Below are 20302 nucleotides of genomic sequence, written 5' to 3'. Positions count from 1 at the left end.
GACCTTGGGGCCGTGGGGCCCGGGGGCTCGAGCTCTTTTTGTGGAGATTTTGAAAAGGATTATAGAGTCAACTGGGGACCCGAGAGCTGACAGCTACCTTGGTCAAAGAATTAGTTTGGCCATCCAAAGAGGTAATGCTGCCAGCATCTCGGGTACAATGCATCGCTTAATTTTAGTTTTAATTTAATGTTGTTTTTTTTACTTTTAATTTAGATTTAAGTTTATGTAATAGAATCAGTACCCTTATTATAAATGCGAAAGTGTGTTTGTTTGTTGGTTTGTCCTTCAATCACGTCGTAACGGTGCAACGGATTGACGTGATTTTTTTGCATGTGTATAAATAAAGACCTGGAGTGACATAGGCTACTTTTTATCCCGGAATATCAAAAAGTTTCGCACGCGATTTTAAAAAAAACCTAATTCCACTCGAACGTAGTCGCGGGCATCAGCTGCAGTAGTTGGTATAAAGTTTGATATTATAAAAAAATATTATTAAATTACTAGCTAATGCTCGCGACTTCGTCCGCGTGGACTACACAAATTTCAAACCCCTGTTTCACCCCTTTAGGGGTTGAATTTTCAAAAATCCTTTCTTAGCGGATGCCTACGTCATAATAGCTATCTGCATGCCAAATTTCAGCCCGATCCGTCCAGTAGTTTGAGCTGTGCGTTGATAGATCAGTCAGTCAGTCAGTCATTCAGTCAGTCAGTCAGTCAGTCAGTCAGCTTTTCCTTTTATATATTTAGAGATTATTATAATTAGGTGACAGAAGAAGAGGAAAAGCAGGATTTGACGCCATTGTACCGCGGCGCCGCGCTCGGCGTGTGGGGCGGCGGCGTGAGCGAGGCGCCGCGAGTCTGCATCATGTGCCAGGAACAGGTGACTTTTTTTTTTTGTTTATTTGAAAGTAATCAACAGCGTAAATACATAATTATCATTTAAATCTAAATCTAGTTTTTACACAAGGCCACGAGAGATTACTTTAAATTATAGTGAAAACTATTTTATTAGCTAAGTACTTTTTAGAGTTCATCACCTATCACTGAAGGAAATACAGAACTTTATTGCTTGACGTTAAGGTTTTAAACACAAGAACAACAGAGACTCCCGTATCTCGCTCATAATTTGCGAGAAATTCCAACACTAGACACTCAGGATGAGAATATACTTAATCCCTGTTTCAGTTCTTGTTAGCGTGTGTTGTACAGCATCCTGTATCATCAAAAATGGGACAGCTACAGGGCTTATTCAACCTTCTTAAATCCTACGTCCTAAATCGTATAGTTACCGTCAAACAAACTACCGTCAGTGTTTCCTGTCAATTATAATCCGGGTATCTTTAAAACAAGAGTGAATAGGCACCTAGGCAAACGCGTCCCATCTTAGGCCACATCATCATTTCCCATCAGGTGTGATGATGTGGCCTAGGTCAAGCGTGCGCCTATAAAGAATAAAAAAAAAAAACTAGCCAACGTTGCCATTCAATGTTACTTTGTCAAAAAAGCAAATTATAAACAAATTCGCTTTGTAATATTTTTTTGATAAATTAACATGTAAACCAAAATTTGTTCGATTTTGATGACGGGCAAAGTGATCCGGACTTGTAGCCAACATTGCCCACATCGATTTTTCAAAAAAAATTACATAGCGAATTTGCTATGCTATATAATAAATTGCTTTTTGGGCAAAGTATCATTGAGTGGCAAAATACCATTTAGGACGTAGGATTTAGGAAGGCCTTTAAAAAGGTTTGAAGCTTATTGAATTTGAAAACTTCCCCTCAGGCTCGAGTAGAAGCGATGGCAGAGCCGATGGTTCTAGTGGCGTTCGCACAGTGCTCCACCGTGCTGAACCGCCTCGGAGTGGGCGCGGGCGGCGCGGAGACGTGGCGCAGCGCCTGGCTGCCGGACGGCCTGGGCGCGCAGCCGCACGTGTCGTGCTGCGGACACGCGCTGCACGCCAAGTGCTGGAGGAAGTACGTCGATGGTGTTTTGGACAAGGAGAAGCTGAGGTGAGTGTGTGTCTTATAACCCCCATATAAGATTTTGAAAGAACGGCCCAATAACAAACATTTAGAAATGGCGTAATTTTTTTTAAATTGTAACAACAAATTATCCTTTTTCATGGGTCGAAGGAATCCCTAAATTCGGTTCAATAACAAATGATTTTGAAACGGCGTAAAAAGCAGCCTATACGTCCGTAAAATATACATCAATACCCTTATTATAAATGCGAAAGTATTTGTTTGTTGGTTTGTCCTTCAATCAAGTCGCAACGGTGTAACGGATCGACGTGATTTTTTGCATGGGTATAGATAAATACCTGGAGAGTAACATAGGCTCGATAGACTTTTTATTCAGGAAAATCAAAGAGTTCCCACGGGATTTTTAAAAACATAATTCCACGCGGATGAAGTCGCGGACATCAGCTAGTAAAATATAATTTCAAAATGGCCTCGACTTTTTGAAAGTAAAAGGAGATCGCCCGTGAACGGGCCCTCTTTTGTGGCGTCGTGTCAAAACTTAAATCTTTTTTAAAGAAATGTGTTATTTTTACGATTATGTTTGATTACGACTCTTCTTTCACTCTATCATTAAAAATATCCACAATTACAGTAAGAATCGTAAACATCCATTTATTTTGAAGAATTATTAATTAAATATAACCTCAATATCAGCAACATAAAAAATAAGATGTCTCTATAACCAGGGTGAATAAATGGGAATCGCTTGCAGAATATGAAAAGGTAATTGTTTGTCTACAAAATAAAATTAAAACCATGGTGACATAACAATTATATTGGAGGGGCCCAAAGCTCCTAAGAAAATGGGCAATCTCCTTTGGAATCCTTGCGTCCAACTTATTGTTTTACAATCGTATTTATTTGCAGGCCGTACCGTATCCGTCAACCGACCGCCTTCGACGTGGAGAAGAAGGAATACCTGTGTCCGTTGTGTGAGAGGCTGTGCAACACCGCGCTGCCCCTACTCCCCGCGCCCCCCATACCGGCCCACCCCCCGCCCCCCCTCAGCGAGACCATCTACACTGACTCCGTAGACTTCATTATAAAGCTCAAACATCAGGTAACACACACACACGCAAACGCTCACGCGCGTGTCATCTATGCACGAACGTACGTATAAGTCCCGCAAATTGCTATTGCGCTGGAACCATGTCCCTTTCACATCTAAATGACGTCATTTTGACGTCAGCCGAAATAAAAATATACCATCAGCTCGAAACTTCAGTCTAGTGCTGAAGTCGCTAAAATGGCGGCCACGCGCATTAGCAATTTGCGGGACTTATAATCCTAATTATACCCGTAATCGTTATGTGAGACGCTGTGGAATATCTAGCCCAAACAAATTCATTTACACGCACGCACGTACGTACGTAGTTACGTACTCTCAAGTTCAAAATGGTGGGCATCACCATTTTGAATTTGAAAATGGGTATCATATTCGTAATCATCTCCCCACATAATTTAAAACACATCCATATCGATTATACTGATAAAAATACTTGAAAATCGATTCTGACTCACCAACTGTATCAACGCACATCCCAAACCCTTGAACCTAGAAAGCTGAAGGATAAGCAAAGGCAAGCTGGTGGGCAAGAAATAAGGCCGGAATTTTCGAAATTCCCATAGGAGCGAAGCGGGCGGTTGCAAGAAAGGAAGAAAAACGCACTTATTTCTTAAATTGTGTCATACATTACATTTTATAGCTGCTAAGAGTCGTCTTTTTATCAGTTATAAGAGTTATATCCTCCACTTGACATTAAAGCCAGCCATGGTTCAAGCGGAAGAAGCGCCGGAATAAACTGTGTCATGCGTGGTACAACCCGAAAAAATGCCCTATAAATCTGACTCATTCTCAATAATTTTGGCAGGTGTGCTTAGAGCCGGTCCACCTCTGCACGGAATACTGCGAAGACATGCTCTGTACGGCGCGCGCTCGCTCCGTGGGCGCCATGTCGTCGGACATGGAGGACGAGTCCGCCGACGAGGCGGAAGTATACGTGTCCACTCACGCCGAGAACCTGTTGTCGGCCGAGTTCCTGGCACACTTTGATAATGCGCTGCCCCAGTACAACGACACTACGAAGACGCTTATTGAGGACTTTGCCAAGGTTAGTACCTCACCTGCTGGTATAAGTGACGATGCAGTGTAAGACATGTCGTCGGACATGGAGGACGAGTCCGCGGACGAGGCGGAAGTATACGTGTCCACTCACGCCGAGAACCTGTTGTCGGCCGAGTTCCTGGCACACTTTGATAATGCGCTGCCCCAGTACAACGACACTACGAAGACGCTTATTGAGGACTTTGCCAAGGTTAGTACCTCACCTGCTGGTATAAGTGACGATGCAGTGTAAGACATGTCGTCGGACATGGAGGACGAGTCCGCCGACGAGGCGGAAGTATACGTGTCCACTCACGCCGAGAACCTGTTGTCGGCCGAGTTCCTGGCACACTTTGATAATGCGCTGCCCCAGTACAACGACACTACGAAGACGCTTATTGAGGACTTTGCCAAGGTTAGTACCTCACCTGCTGGTATAAGTGACGATGCAGTGTAAGACATGTCGTCGGACATGGAGGACGAGTCCGCGGACGAGGCGGAAGTATACGTGTCCACTCACGCCGAGAACCTGTTGTCGGCCGAGTTCCTGGCACACTTTGATAATGCGCTGCCCCAGTACAACGACACTACGAAGACGCTTATTGAGGACTTTGCCAAGGTTAGTACCTCACCTGCTGGTATAAGTGACGATGCAGTGTAAGACATGTCGTCGGACATGGAGGACGAGTCCGCGGACGAGGCGGAAGTATACGTGTCCACTCACGCCGAGAACCTGTTGTCGGCCGAGTTCCTGGCACACTTTGATAATGCGCTGCCCCAGTACAACGACACTACGAAGACGCTTATTGAGGACTTTGCCAAGGTTAGTACCTCACCTGCTGGTATAAGTGACGATGCAGTGTAAGACATGTCGTCGGACATGGAGGACGAGTCCGCGGACGAGGCGGAAGTATACGTGTCCACTCACGCCGAGAACCTGTTGTCGGCCGAGTTCCTGGCACACTTTGATAATGCGCTGCCCCAGTACAACGACACTACGAAGACGCTTATTGAGGACTTTGCCAAGGTTAGTACCTATTAGCTTTATCAGAAAATAATAGGTCTTTTTTTGGGGATCGCAACTTTCTAAAATGTTGTATAGAAGCAGGCGTTACTTTGCGGAAGTCCATGATATACAATGAACCAAAAGCTTAATTTGCTATAATCCGCTGAAACAGGTCGAATCTGTATGATGCAACATGCAGCATGCGAAATGCACCGCCCGCCCTCCCGCTGCTAACCATGCAGGGAAAAGCAGCCACTCGGCAAGCAATACGCACCACCACCACGCAGCACCACACAAATCCCAAAACACACTCGACGCACGTTTCGCCCCGTGCTGCATGCTGCATGTTGCATCATACAGATTCGACCTATTTCAGCGGATTATAGCAAATTAAACTTTTGGTTCATTGGAGTTTCGAAAATGTTCAGTTTCTTCATTCAAATCAGAAAAATACAGAATTATTTTTGAGTCATGGTGGTAATAATTTAAAATTAATAGAGTATCTGCATCTATTAATATTGCTAAAAAACTACGGAAATTGAATTTGAAATTTATTATAACTTTTTTTACTGCACTCAGACTAAATTCCGAAAGATCGGTGGTTCAAACCCCACCCCATACATACTATTGTTGTAGCACGTAGCTTTTCGTTTAGTTGGAGAGAAGAGCGGAATGTTAGTCATAAGTGACATAAGGCAAAGGCACAAAAAAACTAAGTCTAATTTTTCATTTCTCTTGCAGATGCTTCCCGGAATTTGTTATATAACAGCATCAGGGGGCATGGTGTCAGTTGCCACGCTGTGCCGCGCCACGTCCTACACGATACTCAGTACAAACGCCGTCTTGCTGGCGGAAAAGAGACCTTTACTCGGCGATCTACCTTCCAGACACCGAGACGCATTACAAGCCTTGATAAGACTAGCGGCAGTCATCCCCGCGATATGGCCAACCCCCAAACACGTTTCACACCACGCTCTGAGTGCTCTGTGTACTTTGGGAAAAACATCTCCTTTGACCCATGAAGCTTTCGGCACTTTAGTTGCTCTAGTACTTACAGTACCATCAATATTCTGCAAAACTTCGGGACCCGCGCGACCGACACATTTAGCGAGACAGCTGACTTTAGAAGCGTTTAGAGCTACATTAACTAGAGCGTTAATAGTAACTGATGTTAGCTCATGTACTGTTGAAAATATGGAAGAGCAGAAACTAGTTAATCCAGACTTAGAAAACCTTTTAACGTTAATGAACCATTTACGTAAAGGAAATTTGAAAACTGACAATTTGAATCCAAATGCAGTTTGGGAATGTGTTAAGAAACAATGCTTTAATTTCTTGAGATGTTGCTGCCTTTTCTTCCACTTCTTAAGTGACATTCAACCGTCGACGGAGCTTACGTTAGTTGACGGTGACACGTGGGAGACGATGTGCGCGTATTTAGACATGCCGCATACGTTTAGAGATTTGATAGACAATTTTCTGGCCAGAAAGAAGGTGTTGGCGTGGTCTGAGTTGTCAGATTATCGATCTGCCGGCGAGATCTCTCCGAAGACTGCTCTAGGTGAGTTGTTACGCTTATGAACATGAAGAAATCAGCTTGGTATGCAATCTAAGTTCATAAAGAAAAAAAGATGGTGTATATTCGTTGCGTACATACAGAAGAAGTGAAACTTCTCTAATGTATATTCATAAAACGCCTGTGAATATTATGTTGCATTAAAAATGTTGATATTGACTATTTAAAACAAAAACGACGGCAATCATCCCTCTTATTTTGCTGACCATTTTCATGACCACCCCCAGTGCAGTGCTACGAATGTTTGGTTATAGAGAGCCTTTCCTAATGCTAATTTTTAAAGAAGTTTCTCTTCAAAAGTATTTTTTTGAATATTGTGCTTGTATCCAGGTTATAAACAACATTTATTTCCACTTCCTCAGAACCCAGTGAACCGCCTCGATTAATAACGCTGCCGGAAGACTTCTCGGAACTGATGAACGTGGTGTCGGAGTTCTCGTGCCCCAACTCCGAGCGCGAGGACACCAAGAACCCCACCATGTGTCTGGTCTGCGGGCAGATCCTGTGCTCGCAGAGCTACTGCTGCCAGAGCGAAGTGCGCAAGGTTAGTGCTTCTCGGAACTGATGAACGTGGTGTCGGAGTTCTCGTGCCCCAACTCCGAGCGCGAGGACACCAAGAACCCCACCATGTGTCTGGTCTGCGGGCAGATCCTGTGCTCGCAGAGCTACTGCTGCCAGAGCGAAGTGCGCAAGGTTAGTGCTTCTCGGAACTGATGAACGTGGTGTCGGAGTTCTCGTGCCCCAACTCCGAGCGCGAGGACACCAAGAACCCCACCATGTGTCTGGTCTGCGGGCAGATCCTGTGCTCGCAGAGCTACTGCTGCCAGAGCGAAGTGCGCAAGGTTAGTGCTTCTCGGAACTGATGAACGTGGTGTCGGAGTTCTCGTGCCCCAACTCCGAGCGCGAGGACACCAAGAACCCCACCATGTGTCTGGTCTGCGGGCAGATCCTGTGCTCGCAGAGCTACTGCTGCCAGAGCGAAGTGCGCAAGGTTAGTGCTTCTCGGAACTGATGAACGTGGTGTCGGAGTTCTCGTGCCCCAACTCCGAGCGCGAGGACACCAAGAACCCCACCATGTGTCTGGTCTGCGGGCAGATCCTGTGCTCGCAGAGCTACTGCTGCCAGAGCGAAGTGCGCAAGGTTAGTGCTTCTCGGAACTGATGAACGTGGTGTCGGAGTTCTCGTGCCCCAACTCCGAGCGCGAGGACACCAAGAACCCCACCATGTGTCTGGTCTGCGGGCAGATCCTGTGCTCGCAGAGCTACTGCTGCCAGAGCGAAGTGCGCAAGGTTAGTGCTTCTCGGAACTGATGAACGTGGTGTCGGAGTTCTCGTGCCCCAACTCCGAGCGCGAGGACACCAAGAACCCCACCATGTGTCTGGTCTGCGGGCAGATCCTGTGCTCGCAGAGCTACTGCTGCCAGAGCGAAGTGCGCAAGGTTAGTGCTTCTCGGAACTGATGAACGTGGTGTCGGAGTTCTCGTGCCCCAACTCCGAGCGCGAGGACACCAAGAACCCCACCATGTGTCTGGTCTGCGGGCAGATCCTGTGCTCGCAGAGCTACTGCTGCCAGAGCGAAGTGCGCAAGGTTAGTGCTTCTCGGAACTGATGAACGTGGTGTCGGAGTTCTCGTGCCCCAACTCCGAGCGCGAGGACACCAAGAACCCCACCATGTGTCTGGTCTGCGGGCAGATCCTGTGCTCGCAGAGCTACTGCTGCCAGAGCGAAGTGCGCAAGGTTAGTGCTTCTCGGAACTGATGAACGTGGTGTCGGAGTTCTCGTGCCCCAACTCCGAGCGCGAGGACACCAAGAACCCCACCATGTGTCTGGTCTGCGGGCAGATCCTGTGCTCGCAGAGCTACTGCTGCCAGAGCGAAGTGCGCAAGGTTAGTGCTTCTCGGAACTGATGAACGTGGTGTCGGAGTTCTCGTGCCCCAACTCCGAGCGCGAGGACACCAAGAACCCCACCATGTGTCTGGTCTGCGGGCAGATCCTGTGCTCGCAGAGCTACTGCTGCCAGAGCGAAGTGCGCAAGGTTAGTGCTTCTCGGAACTGGTGAACGTGGTGTCGGAGTTCTCGTGCCCCAACTCCGAGCGCGAGGACACCAAGAACCCCACCATGTGTCTGGTCTGCGGGCAGATCCTGTGCTCGCAGAGCTACTGCTGCCAGAGCGAAGTGCGCAAGGTTAGTGCTTCTCGGAACTGATGAACGTGGTGTCGGAGTTCTCGTGCCCCAACTCCGAGCGCGAGGACACCAAGAACCCCACCATGTGTCTGGTCTGCGGGCAGATCCTGTGCTCGCAGAGCTACTGCTGCCAGAGCGAAGTGCGCAAGGTTAGTGCTTCTCGGAACTGATGAACGTGGTGTCGGAGTTCTCGTGCCCCAACTCCGAGCGCGAGGACACCAAGAACCCCACCATGTGTCTGGTCTGCGGGCAGATCCTGTGCTCGCAGAGCTACTGCTGCCAGAGCGAAGTGCGCAAGGTTAGTGCTTCTCGGAACTGATGAACGTGGTGTCGGAGTTCTCGTGCCCCAACTCCGAGCGCGAGGACACCAAGAACCCCACCATGTGTCTGGTCTGCGGGCAGATCCTGTGCTCGCAGAGCTACTGCTGCCAGAGCGAAGTGCGCAAGGTTAGTGCTTCTCGGAACTGATGAACGTGGTGTCGGAGTTCTCGTGCCCCAACTCCGAGCGCGAGGACACCAAGAACCCCACCATGTGTCTGGTCTGCGGGCAGATCCTGTGCTCGCAGAGCTACTGCTGCCAGAGCGAAGTGCGCAAGGTTAGTGCTTCTCGGAACTGATGAACGTGGTGTCGGAGTTCTCGTGCCCCAACTCCGAGCGCGAGGACACCAAGAACCCCACCATGTGTCTGGTCTGCGGGCAGATCCTGTGCTCGCAGAGCTACTGCTGCCAGAGCGAAGTGCGCAAGGTTAGTGCTTCTCGGAACTGATGAACGTGGTGTCGGAGTTCTCGTGCCCCAACTCCGAGCGCGAGGACACCAAGAACCCCACCATGTGTCTGGTCTGCGGGCAGATCCTGTGCTCGCAGAGCTACTGCTGCCAGAGCGAAGTGCGCAAGGTTAGTGCTTCTCGGAACTGATGAACGTGGTGTCGGAGTTCTCGTGCCCCAACTCCGAGCGCGAGGACACCAAGAACCCCACCATGTGTCTGGTCTGCGGGCAGATCCTGTGCTCGCAGAGCTACTGCTGCCAGAGCGAAGTGCGCAAGGTTAGTGCTTCTCGGAACTGATGAACGTGGTGTCGGAGTTCTCGTGCCCCAACTCCGAGCGCGAGGACACCAAGAACCCCACCATGTGTCTGGTCTGCGGGCAGATCCTGTGCTCGCAGAGCTACTGCTGCCAGAGCGAAGTGCGCAAGGTTAGTGCTTCTCGGAACTGATGAACGTGGTGTCGGAGTTCTCGTGCCCCAACTCCGAGCGCGAGGACACCAAGAACCCCACCATGTGTCTGGTCTGCGGGCAGATCCTGTGCTCGCAGAGCTACTGCTGCCAGAGCGAAGTGCGCAAGGTTAGTGCTTCTCGGAACTGATGAACGTGGTGTCGGAGTTCTCGTGCCCCAACTCCGAGCGCGAGGACACCAAGAACCCCACCATGTGTCTGGTCTGCGGGCAGATCCTGTGCTCGCAGAGCTACTGCTGCCAGAGCGAAGTGCGCAAGGTTAGTGCTTCTCGGAACTGATGAACGTGGTGTCGGAGTTCTCGTGCCCCAACTCCGAGCGCGAGGACACCAAGAACCCCACCATGTGTCTGGTCTGCGGGCAGATCCTGTGCTCGCAGAGCTACTGCTGCCAGAGCGAAGTGCGCAAGGTTAGTGCTTCTCGGAACTGGTGAACGTGGTGTCGGAGTTCTCGTGCCCCAACTCCGAGCGCGAGGACACCAAGAACCCCACCATGTGTCTGGTCTGCGGGCAGATCCTGTGCTCGCAGAGCTACTGCTGCCAGAGCGAAGTGCGCAAGGTTAGTGCTTCTCGGAACTGATGAACGTGGTGTCGGAGTTCTCGTGCCCCAACTCCGAGCGCGAGGACACCAAGAACCCCACCATGTGTCTGGTCTGCGGGCAGATCCTGTGCTCGCAGAGCTACTGCTGCCAGAGCGAAGTGCGCAAGGTTAGTGCTTCTCGGAACTGATGAACGTGGTGTCGGAGTTCTCGTGCCCCAACTCCGAGCGCGAGGACACCAAGAACCCCACCATGTGTCTGGTCTGCGGGCAGATCCTGTGCTCGCAGAGCTACTGCTGCCAGAGCGAAGTGCGCAAGGTTAGTGCTTCTCGGAACTGATGAACGTGGTGTCGGAGTTCTCGTGCCCCAACTCCGAGCGCGAGGACACCAAGAACCCCACCATGTGTCTGGTCTGCGGGCAGATCCTGTGCTCGCAGAGCTACTGCTGCCAGAGCGAAGTGCGCAAGGTTAGTGCTTCTCGGAACTGATGAACGTGGTGTCGGAGTTCTCGTGCCCCAACTCCGAGCGCGAGGACACCAAGAACCCCACCATGTGTCTGGTCTGCGGGCAGATCCTGTGCTCGCAGAGCTACTGCTGCCAGAGCGAAGTGCGCAAGGTTAGTGCTTCTCGGAACTGATGAACGTGGTGTCGGAGTTCTCGTGCCCCAACTCCGAGCGCGAGGACACCAAGAACCCCACCATGTGTCTGGTCTGCGGGCAGATCCTGTGCTCGCAGAGCTACTGCTGCCAGAGCGAAGTGCGCAAGGTTAGTGCTTCTCGGAACTGATGAACGTGGTGTCGGAGTTCTCGTGCCCCAACTCATCAACAGTTGGTGCTAGCTTCATTTCCTGCCTCCAAGTAAAAGTATCCAATTAACAACCGTATTATTCAAGTAGCTGTTTACCTAATGGTGGTTGCGTTTGTCGCCAGTACGGACGTGGCGGCGGTGGTATGGAGCTGGTGGGCGCGGTGGTCGCGCACGCGCTGCGCTGCGGCGCGGGCGCGGGCGTGTTCCTGCGCGTGCGCGAGTGCGAGCTGCTGCTGATGGCCGCGCCGTCCCGGGGCGCCCTGCTACCTGCGCCCTATCTCGACACGTATGGCGAGACGGATCAGGTATCAATCAATCAGTCTGTTTGCGTCCACTGCTAGGCCTAGGCCTTCCCAAGAGCGCGCCACCACACACGATCCTCCGCCATCCTCATCCACCCACTTCCCGCTGCCTTAAGGTCGTCAGTACAGCGGTATGGAGATTACACTGCGCTTGCTGATATGCGGTGTCCACTCCAGAACACGTCTGCCCCAGCGGCCATCGGTTCTGCGGTAGACGTGGCCTGCCTACTGCCACTTCAGCTGACTTCTTCGTTTAGCTATGTTGGTCACTCTGGTTCTCCTACGTATCAGGTGTCAGGTCAGTTTCGGGGTGATATGCTGCGTAGGCCATACAGCGTCACCCGGTGGGTTGACCAGCTCCGCTTGGGAGTGAGCTCCAGGGCTCGAAGAAATAATTGGAGAGGTCGAGAGGCAACATCCTCCTAAGGGCGCCTCCTGTGAAGATCAGACCGCGGCTTAGTATGACGTTGAGATAGATAAACTGGATGGAACATGGTACGCCCCCTAGGCCGTGGCGCGAGTCTACGTCCTGGTGACGTTAGAAATCATGGACCTCGTCTTCGCCGGCGAAGACGCTGCAATGTGGTTGAGTTTGTATGTTGCCCTACAATATAGGGTGCGTTGTCGGTCATGATTCGATCGTCGGTGTCCTTGAGGACGTGCTTAGGGCGTCTTTTATCGGGCGTCGTTACGATTGGGGGTGTATGAAATGGTCTTGAAATTGCTATATGTAAAAAAACTGACTCGTTCAAGAGAACAGATTTGATCGTAAATTAAATGGCTTTTAAAAAGGTTTTAAAAGCGATTTAATTTACGATACGAAATCGAATAGAATAGAAAACATTTTCAAATAAAATTTGCAGGGTCTACGGCGCGGCAACCCACTGCACCTATGCCCAGAGCGCTATGAGAAGCTACGCATGATTTGGCTGAGCCACGGAATCTACGAGCGGATCGCGCGAGGACTGGACACCAACATGCTGGTCACCACCACGTGGCAGAACATGTGAGCACTGGGCTTGTTCCTCGACGCGCGCAACAACCGACGATTAGCTGGACCTTTAAAACTTTAGTACGTGCAAACTAGGTTACGTTAACGTATTTTTAGCGTGCAAATTTAACGTTAAACATCATTTCGAAGTGATTTTACACATTGTTTTTATATTATTCAGATACAAGTTAGCCCTTGACTGCAATCTCACCTGGTGGTATGATGCAGTCTATGGGTGAGATCTATAGAGCGCACTCTAACTTAGCTTAGACTTAAGACAGAGTTAAAACGAGACAGAGCTATATCTCTTACATAAATCTCTCTCGTTTTAACCTTAAGTTTGAGCAAAGTCAAAGTACGCTCTATAGATCTCAGCCTTAGTACGTGCGAACTAGGTTACGTTAACGTATATCGAGCGTGCTAAATTTAACGTTAATAAGCATTTTGCGTTTATTTCTATATGAGTTTCTAATATGTCAGACATGAGTAATCGCAAATGCGTTCATAAAAATTTGTACATTAGACATGCGTTAACAAATTTCCGTGTGTTTTGTACCGCAAAATCTGTGAACCATAGAACTATATAGGTGCGCGCGCACTGCGGAATTAATTCCGCACCGGATTTTCATAGATTTGAAATCAAATTTACGGATTTTGAATCATATTTACGGACCATGGTGCGCGTTAACTCTTAGAGAAGTCCGGTTGTTAAAGAGAATCGGTGGGTTCTTGCACGAGATGTAACACGAAGAGCACGTGTTCCGATCGTGCGCTAATACGTTAACGTTAACAAACGGTCAAAGTTAACGTACAGACGTATTTAGCTATTGTGATCACTAGATACCCCTAGTACGAGTTTTTATAACTGTGTTGTTGTGTTAAACGATGTGAAATTATACAGAAAAGGCATGCAGTACGCAGCAGAAAATAATGTACATCGACCTTTAGAAAGATGTGACGTTTTGTCGGACCCAGCGACAGTGACAATGCTCTACAAAATCGCTATCTCTTTCTAAAGGTCGGCGGCCGAAAGTAATGTACGTCTGCCTTTAGAAAGACATTTCGGCTTTGTAGAGCGTTGTCTCTGTCACTCATACCTAGATGACGTTTCTCAACGACAGAGACAATGCTCTACAAAACCGCTATCTCTTTCTAAAGGTCGATGTACATTGTTTTCTGCCGCCCTGTAACAGAGTAGGTTCCCGCGGTAGTGGAGCGGTGTGTGAGGGGGGGGGGGGGGGTGATGACGTGACGCGAGAGCTCAGTGGTTCGTCAACTTGTGACAACTGTCAAAGTCAAAGTCAAAGTCAAATGATTTATTCAAAATAGGTAATAAATTACTCGTATTGATGGTCTGGTATGGTGTTACATTTGTAAGATATAGTGGTGGTTCAGGTCTGAGAAGGTCATTCCTCCCGTACCGCTCAACTACCGCAGGAGCCTACTCAGCCCCCCAATTGTGTAAGAAAAATGTAGGAATACGTTATCGTGATCCTCAACAAATTCTGCCCTTTGATTGGCTGTGAAAAAATTTAAACAGCGAATCAACCAATCAAAGAGCCTCAATAGCTCAACTGGTAAAGGAGTGGACTGAAAACCGAAAGGTCGACGGTTCAAACCCCGCCCGTTGCACTATTGTCGTACCTACTCCTAGCACAAGCCTCACGCTTAGTTGGAGAGGAAAGGGGAATGTTAGTCATTTTAACATGGCTAATATTCTTTTTTTTTAAAAAAAGCATCGGTAGTAATGTATGACTTTAAAATAAGGAGTATAAGGTTCATTTTAGTCTGAAGTTTTACTGTCGAAACTGGCGACCGAAGTTTTTGATTTGTAAAAATGCGTATTAGGGGTTCATATTATGTTTAAAAACGTTTTAGGAAGTACTTTATGGTTAAAATTTAAATAATTAATTAATATTGTGGCTAATTCCATTGTACACAATCTCTAAACTAAACTAAAATGGCACGTCTAAATCTATTGCTATCCCTTTCATAATGTTGCTTGCGGAAAAGGATAGCATTAGATTTAGACCTGTTAATTTAGTTTAGTTTAGAGATTGTGTACTAGAGAATCGGCCCCATTAAACACCTATTCTTAGATTTTAGTGGCGTTTTAAGTAAACGCTTGAAAATTTTGTTAAATAATACTTAATATGTATTAATATATAATTTAAATCTGACTTGAATCGTTAAAAATTTAACTATCAAATTGTTTTGTGCAAGTGAAATTCGATGTACATTTACATACCTATAAAGCAGGATTCACATCTGTGACCAGAGCCGATCGGCTCGCAGGTGTGGATACTCCTTTAGATATAGCGTTTTAAATACTAATTACTTAACTTTATTGGTTAGCTATTTGCAGAATATCGGATGTTTTGCTTTCGTTTAGAGCTGTACGAAGTTATTAAAATTGACGCACAAATTGAAGTTACAGAAAATAATTACATTGACCTTAAGAATGAGAATTCGGATTTGTAGAGCGTTGTCTCTGTCACCCACACCTATATGACGTTTGGTCGGTCTCAACGACAGAGACAATGCTCTACAAAACAGCTGTCTCTTTCTGCAGGTTGATGTACATTATTTCCTGCCGGGCACTGTACATTCAGGTTTTGGTGGTAATATCAAAATAAAATAGTTTTTTTTAACTATAGTTGATGTTAAATTGTAAATAATTATATTGTCATCACGTATTTTTTATTGTTATTGTTTGTGCAATAAAGAACATAGTAATTTTGTTTAACAATCAAAAATTTTCGTGTGATTTCTAATGTAGGTAACCTAGCTAGTAAAATAGATTTTAAAATTTAAATGCTCGTGTACATTATGGCGTGCCGCATTTCAAAATACCAGTCAAGTGTGAGTCTGACTCGCACACGAAGGGTTCCGTATCATCGTACAAGAAAAAAGCTTTAATTTTTTTTCTACAAATTCACGGTTTTCGAATTTTTTCCCTTTACTTGTGCTACCTGCCAAATTCCATGATTCTACATCAACGGGAAGTATTCTATAGGGTTTGATTTCCTTGACGGGTATTAACAGACAACGAATGTGATCCTATAAGGGTTCCTTTTTTCTGTAGAGATACGGAACCCCGAAATAAAGTGGCAGTTCTGCAGTATGGCTTGCTGTAATGTGCGCTAGCTCTTATAGTATCGTCCCTAAAAGGTTGTACAAAAAATAACACCAATTTAAATCTTATCGTCTATAAAATAAGTCGTATTTTTCTTTGAACTTGCCATTTATGCCTTGAATGTATATTTTTTGCTTGCGCACGATACGGCCCCGTGTTACTTGTGGGGGGTTATGAAATAACTTTTTTCTGAAATAAAGATTTTCATGAAATTTTGGTGCGTTTCTGTTTGTATCCTTTTTATTTTGTTTTATTTTATTAGGAAAACCAACAGCTTAAAATAATCTATTATAATCTTAAAATAAGTAGGTAACTACAAGATAATAAGAGGTTTTCAAAATTAGATACAAAATTAAAAGTAAGATGAACACAGTGACAAGCAAACTATAATTACGTTATGCTAGCAAATAAATTTATTAAAATTTGGCGTGCACTATTCACATTGCCATAAAATAAGTCTATGCCGGATTCGTTACAAATTGAGTTCAAATTGCGAGAAGAAATTTGATCTGTTGTTAGTTCTAGACACTGGCAAATGTAATTTTTTTAATACACGTGAGGGTACAAATAATTTAAGCTTCATAAGTACTTAATCAAAATTAAGAGATCGAATTTTAGAGAAAGATGCAATCAGCAATTTTACAGATCTAAGTCTATATAAAAATGTAGGTCGCCTCGTCCTTCACGGCCAGCGCGGACGAGTGACTATTGTCCGCGAAGGACAAAAATGGATCACAAGAACTGCATCGCTAGTCCTCCGCGGACAATCCATCTCTGCATAGGCCCTTGTGCAATACTGGAAGTACGTATTCATCCACATTTAAGTATTAAAGGTAAGTACATACCACCCCGTTTCACTGAGACAGCGGGTCAAAGCTCATAAGATATGGGGCTGTTTTACCCGCACCGACCTGTTCTGTTGGCATCGGAAACCAGCTTCATGAGGCATAAATGTATCTAGTTACAGGATACTTTTTATCCCGGTAAAACAGTTCCCATGGGATTCTTAAGAAACCTTAATACATGCAGACGATGTCTCAGGCAAACCTTACATAGGTACTTACTTAATTATTAAAAAATAAAATAAATTATATAAATTTAAAATAAAGTGTTGACCCCGACGTGATTTGAACACGCAACCTTCTGATCTGGAGTCAGACGCGCTACCGTTGCGCCACGGAGTCGATGTGAGAGTGGCTGAATATTGCACATTGCTGATAAGTGCTCATTTTGTATCAATGATAAGAATTCGTAAAAACCTTGATAAAAAATTAGTTGATGCCTTTTCCACTTAGATGAATTATTAATATTTATCATAGTTTTTCCATACGCAAAGGTTTCCGGCATACTAATTTATTGACACTAGATGGTGACCATGACTTCGTCCGCGTGAATTTAGGATTTTTAAAAACCTGTGGGAACTTTTGATTTTCCAAGACAACAATTTTGGCAAATTGGTTAAGAGGATGGGCCGTGAAAAGGTAACTGACAGACAGACACGCTTTCCTTGATTTCTACACATCAAGTAGATATGTAGAACATATCATATTATATGTAGAACATATCATATCATATGTAGAACATATCATATCATATGTAGAACACACATTGGTGTGGACTAAGAACTGCATTCCGAACCAATGGTAAATTAAACTATTTGACGATTCAAAAGCACTTGTAAAAGCTTACTTGAATACAAATTTACTTATTCTATTATATTCTAAATAGTCATCATCATCATCAAATCAACCTATGCCTGGCTTACTACTGAGCACGGTTCTCTTCTCAGTAAGCCACCAGTCCACCACGCTGGCCCAGTGCAGTTTGCAGACTTCACACACCTTTGAGAACATTATCCTGCCTTCTATTCGGGAGCTCGATCCCGGGCACCCACCTCTAACTTTTCGTAGTTATGTTCAACTAGTCATATCTTTCGAGGGCAAAGGGATTATTAAATAAAATAAACGAGTTAAACATTTTTTGGAAAATAGTATTTCTTTATTTTGCTTATGTCTAACACGTTACAGTTCCTTAGTCTATCTATGGATTACAAAATAAATCACCGTTGTAAAGGTGCAACCACACTGGTGTGTTGTGACGTGTTGCAATGCGAACTGGCACGACGATTGGCGAATAGTCTTGCACCTTGAGCGAAACGCGCCAAACCGACACGTCTTCATATAAAATGATATCGATCGTCGCCTCACAATACATCACAACTCAACAGTTGCACCGCAATTATTCTTAAATGACGGGTTCTATACACTATAGGCTGAATTTTCGCACTGCTTGAAGTCGCCGTAATATGCGCTTACCTTAATACAGAGATCAATATAATTAAAATATGTATTAGTATAAGTAACGCAAATTGCTAATGCGCTTGGCCGCCATTTCAGTGACGTCAGCACTACACTGAAGTTTCGAGCTGATGGTATATTTTTACTTCAACATACGTCAAATGACGTCAAAATGGCGTCATTTCTATGTTAACGAGACATGGTTCCAGCGCAATAGCAATTTGTGGAACTTATACGTAACTTATAAAAATAAATAATAATTGTTAGATTATCATAATAGTTGCCAGTTGTCATCAGTTCTTGTATGTTAGTTTAATAAATTATGTAATAATAATACAACTTTTACACTAAACGGTTATTTGATTAATTTCACAAGTACATTACTGTAGTTTTGCAATACGATCTAGCGTAACAAGGTAACGATCAATCGATCAGTGTGCGACACACTATAGTTGAGCCATTAAGAACGTGCGAACTGCTGCGCGATTGGGTTAGAATGACAGCTAGGTACAATGTCACGATCGCAATCACCTCTGATTGGTTGACGCTCGCTCCCTATTAGCTACAATGCAACAAGAATAGCACAAATTCAGCCAATCACAACAATTGAGATAGTAATAATGATTGCTGCAGGTTTTACGAAATCGCCCTACTGGTCATAAATCATTAAGATCATAGGGTTGTGAGAATGCCGTAGAAGTCGTTATCGATAAAGGGATGCCGTTCGGACGCAGGTAGCTGGTAGCTAATTTCACATTGTTTTCCCTGCTCTTTATAACCTGTTATCGACTATCTACAAACCGTTTTTTTCTGTTACACACAACAGCAGAGCATCGTGTTCCAGTTCCATGAGGCCTGTAAGTGCGAGCGAGAGGTCTGATAAAAATGACGTATGGCCCAGTTCGCACGTTCGTAGTGGCTCAACTTTCTGTCGCATCACAACACACCATAACACTTATGTACAAGCTGCTTTGTCTGTGAATTGGAATTTAATTACTTATACTCAATAATCTATTTTTTTAATTTCCTAAAAACCAATGAATTGATTTTAATGAATTTGAAATAGAAACAATTCGATTAAATTCATTCAATTATAAAATTATCTAATTTGTACAATGATAATATTTGATACTATGACAGCCTTAGGGTAGGGCGTTTGTGCACTCATCCGTATTCGGTTCGTATCCGTGATTCTTCGTAGTGTCATACAAATGCGTACATTCGATTCGTATTTATTCACGGATCCGTAAAATCACGGATGAGTGCACAAACGCCCTTATAGTCAAACCTAGTTAAAATTATAGCTCAATAGGCTATTTGATTAATTTTTGGAAATAGTTTTAAATTATTCTTTATTATACTTTATCACATAATTGCGTGATCCTAAATGAACTTGTTTACTAGCGTGTGACGTCACGTGTCATGTGTCATGTGAGCGCCATTAGAGAAATGTCGTTTTTGGCGCGTTCTTCAAAACTTAAACTTTATCATTGATTTTAATTCTTAACAGTAGATCTTCTGAAAAATATAAATGTAGTGTGCTTATCTAAACATATAAGGAAAAGGTGATTGACTGACTGACTTATTTATCAACCAACAGCTGGTCGGATCGGGCTGAAATTTGGCATGCAGATAGCTATTATGACGTAGGCATTCGCTAAGAAAGGATTTTTGAAAATTCAACCCCTAATGAGGTGAAATAGGGCTTGGAAATTTGTGTAGTACACGCGGACGAAGTCGCGAGCGTAAGCTAGTTATGTAATAAAGAATAATTTAAAACAATTTCCAAAAATTAGTCAAATAACCTATTAACCTCTTCTCAGAAAAATTAATTCAGCTGATAGTAGGTTAAATAAGATGAATAACATTGATACAGGAAGACGACGATACTGAAGGCAGTATCTTTGTCGGATACGACTACCCTGTTTACATTGTACTCTTACACGTAACATCTATTCTATTCTAGCTTGTATCTATGAACCGATAGGACCATAGTCCGTAAAAAATGAGAACTCACTCGCCATTTTAGCTCTGTGTGTCAACTGTCATGTCAAAAGTCTGCTGCGCTATTGCGGTACAATGACAGCTACAATGTCACGATCGCAATC

At 45.2% G+C, this 20302-nt stretch overlaps 1 protein-coding gene and 1 non-coding gene across 2 annotated transcripts in view; one reads left to right on the top strand and one right to left on the bottom strand.

The window, feature by feature from the left end:
• Ubr1 (Ubr1 ubiquitin ligase) overlaps positions 1-14483 on the top strand; it is a 44584-nt gene extending 30101 nt beyond the window's left edge. The window contains exons 23-31 of the mRNA XM_034980692.2: positions 764-880; positions 1786-2012; positions 2892-3084; positions 3896-4135; positions 5876-6695; positions 7073-7254; positions 11591-11773; positions 12634-14040; positions 14157-14483. Coding sequence (XP_034836583.1) covers positions 764-880; positions 1786-2012; positions 2892-3084; positions 3896-4135; positions 5876-6695; positions 7073-7254; positions 11591-11773; positions 12634-12780 — 2109 coding nt within the window. The 3' untranslated portion in view covers positions 12781-14040; positions 14157-14483. The remainder of the gene's footprint in view (positions 1-763; positions 881-1785; positions 2013-2891; positions 3085-3895; positions 4136-5875; positions 6696-7072; positions 7255-11590; positions 11774-12633; positions 14041-14156) is intronic.
• A 2526-nt stretch (positions 14484-17009) lies between these two features.
• TRNAW-CCA (transfer RNA tryptophan (anticodon CCA)) lies at positions 17010-17081 on the bottom strand. The gene has a single exon. It is a non-coding gene; the product is annotated as a tRNA-Trp (tRNA).
• Between the last annotated feature and the right edge of the window lie 3221 nt (positions 17082-20302).

This window comes from Maniola hyperantus, chromosome 22 (genome assembly GCF_902806685.2).
Source record: "Maniola hyperantus chromosome 22, iAphHyp1.2, whole genome shotgun sequence".
Lineage (NCBI taxonomy): Eukaryota > Metazoa > Arthropoda > Insecta > Lepidoptera > Nymphalidae > Maniola > Maniola hyperantus.
The sequence above is the reverse complement of the archived record's forward strand: the minus strand, read 5'-3'. Positions and strand labels throughout refer to the sequence as shown.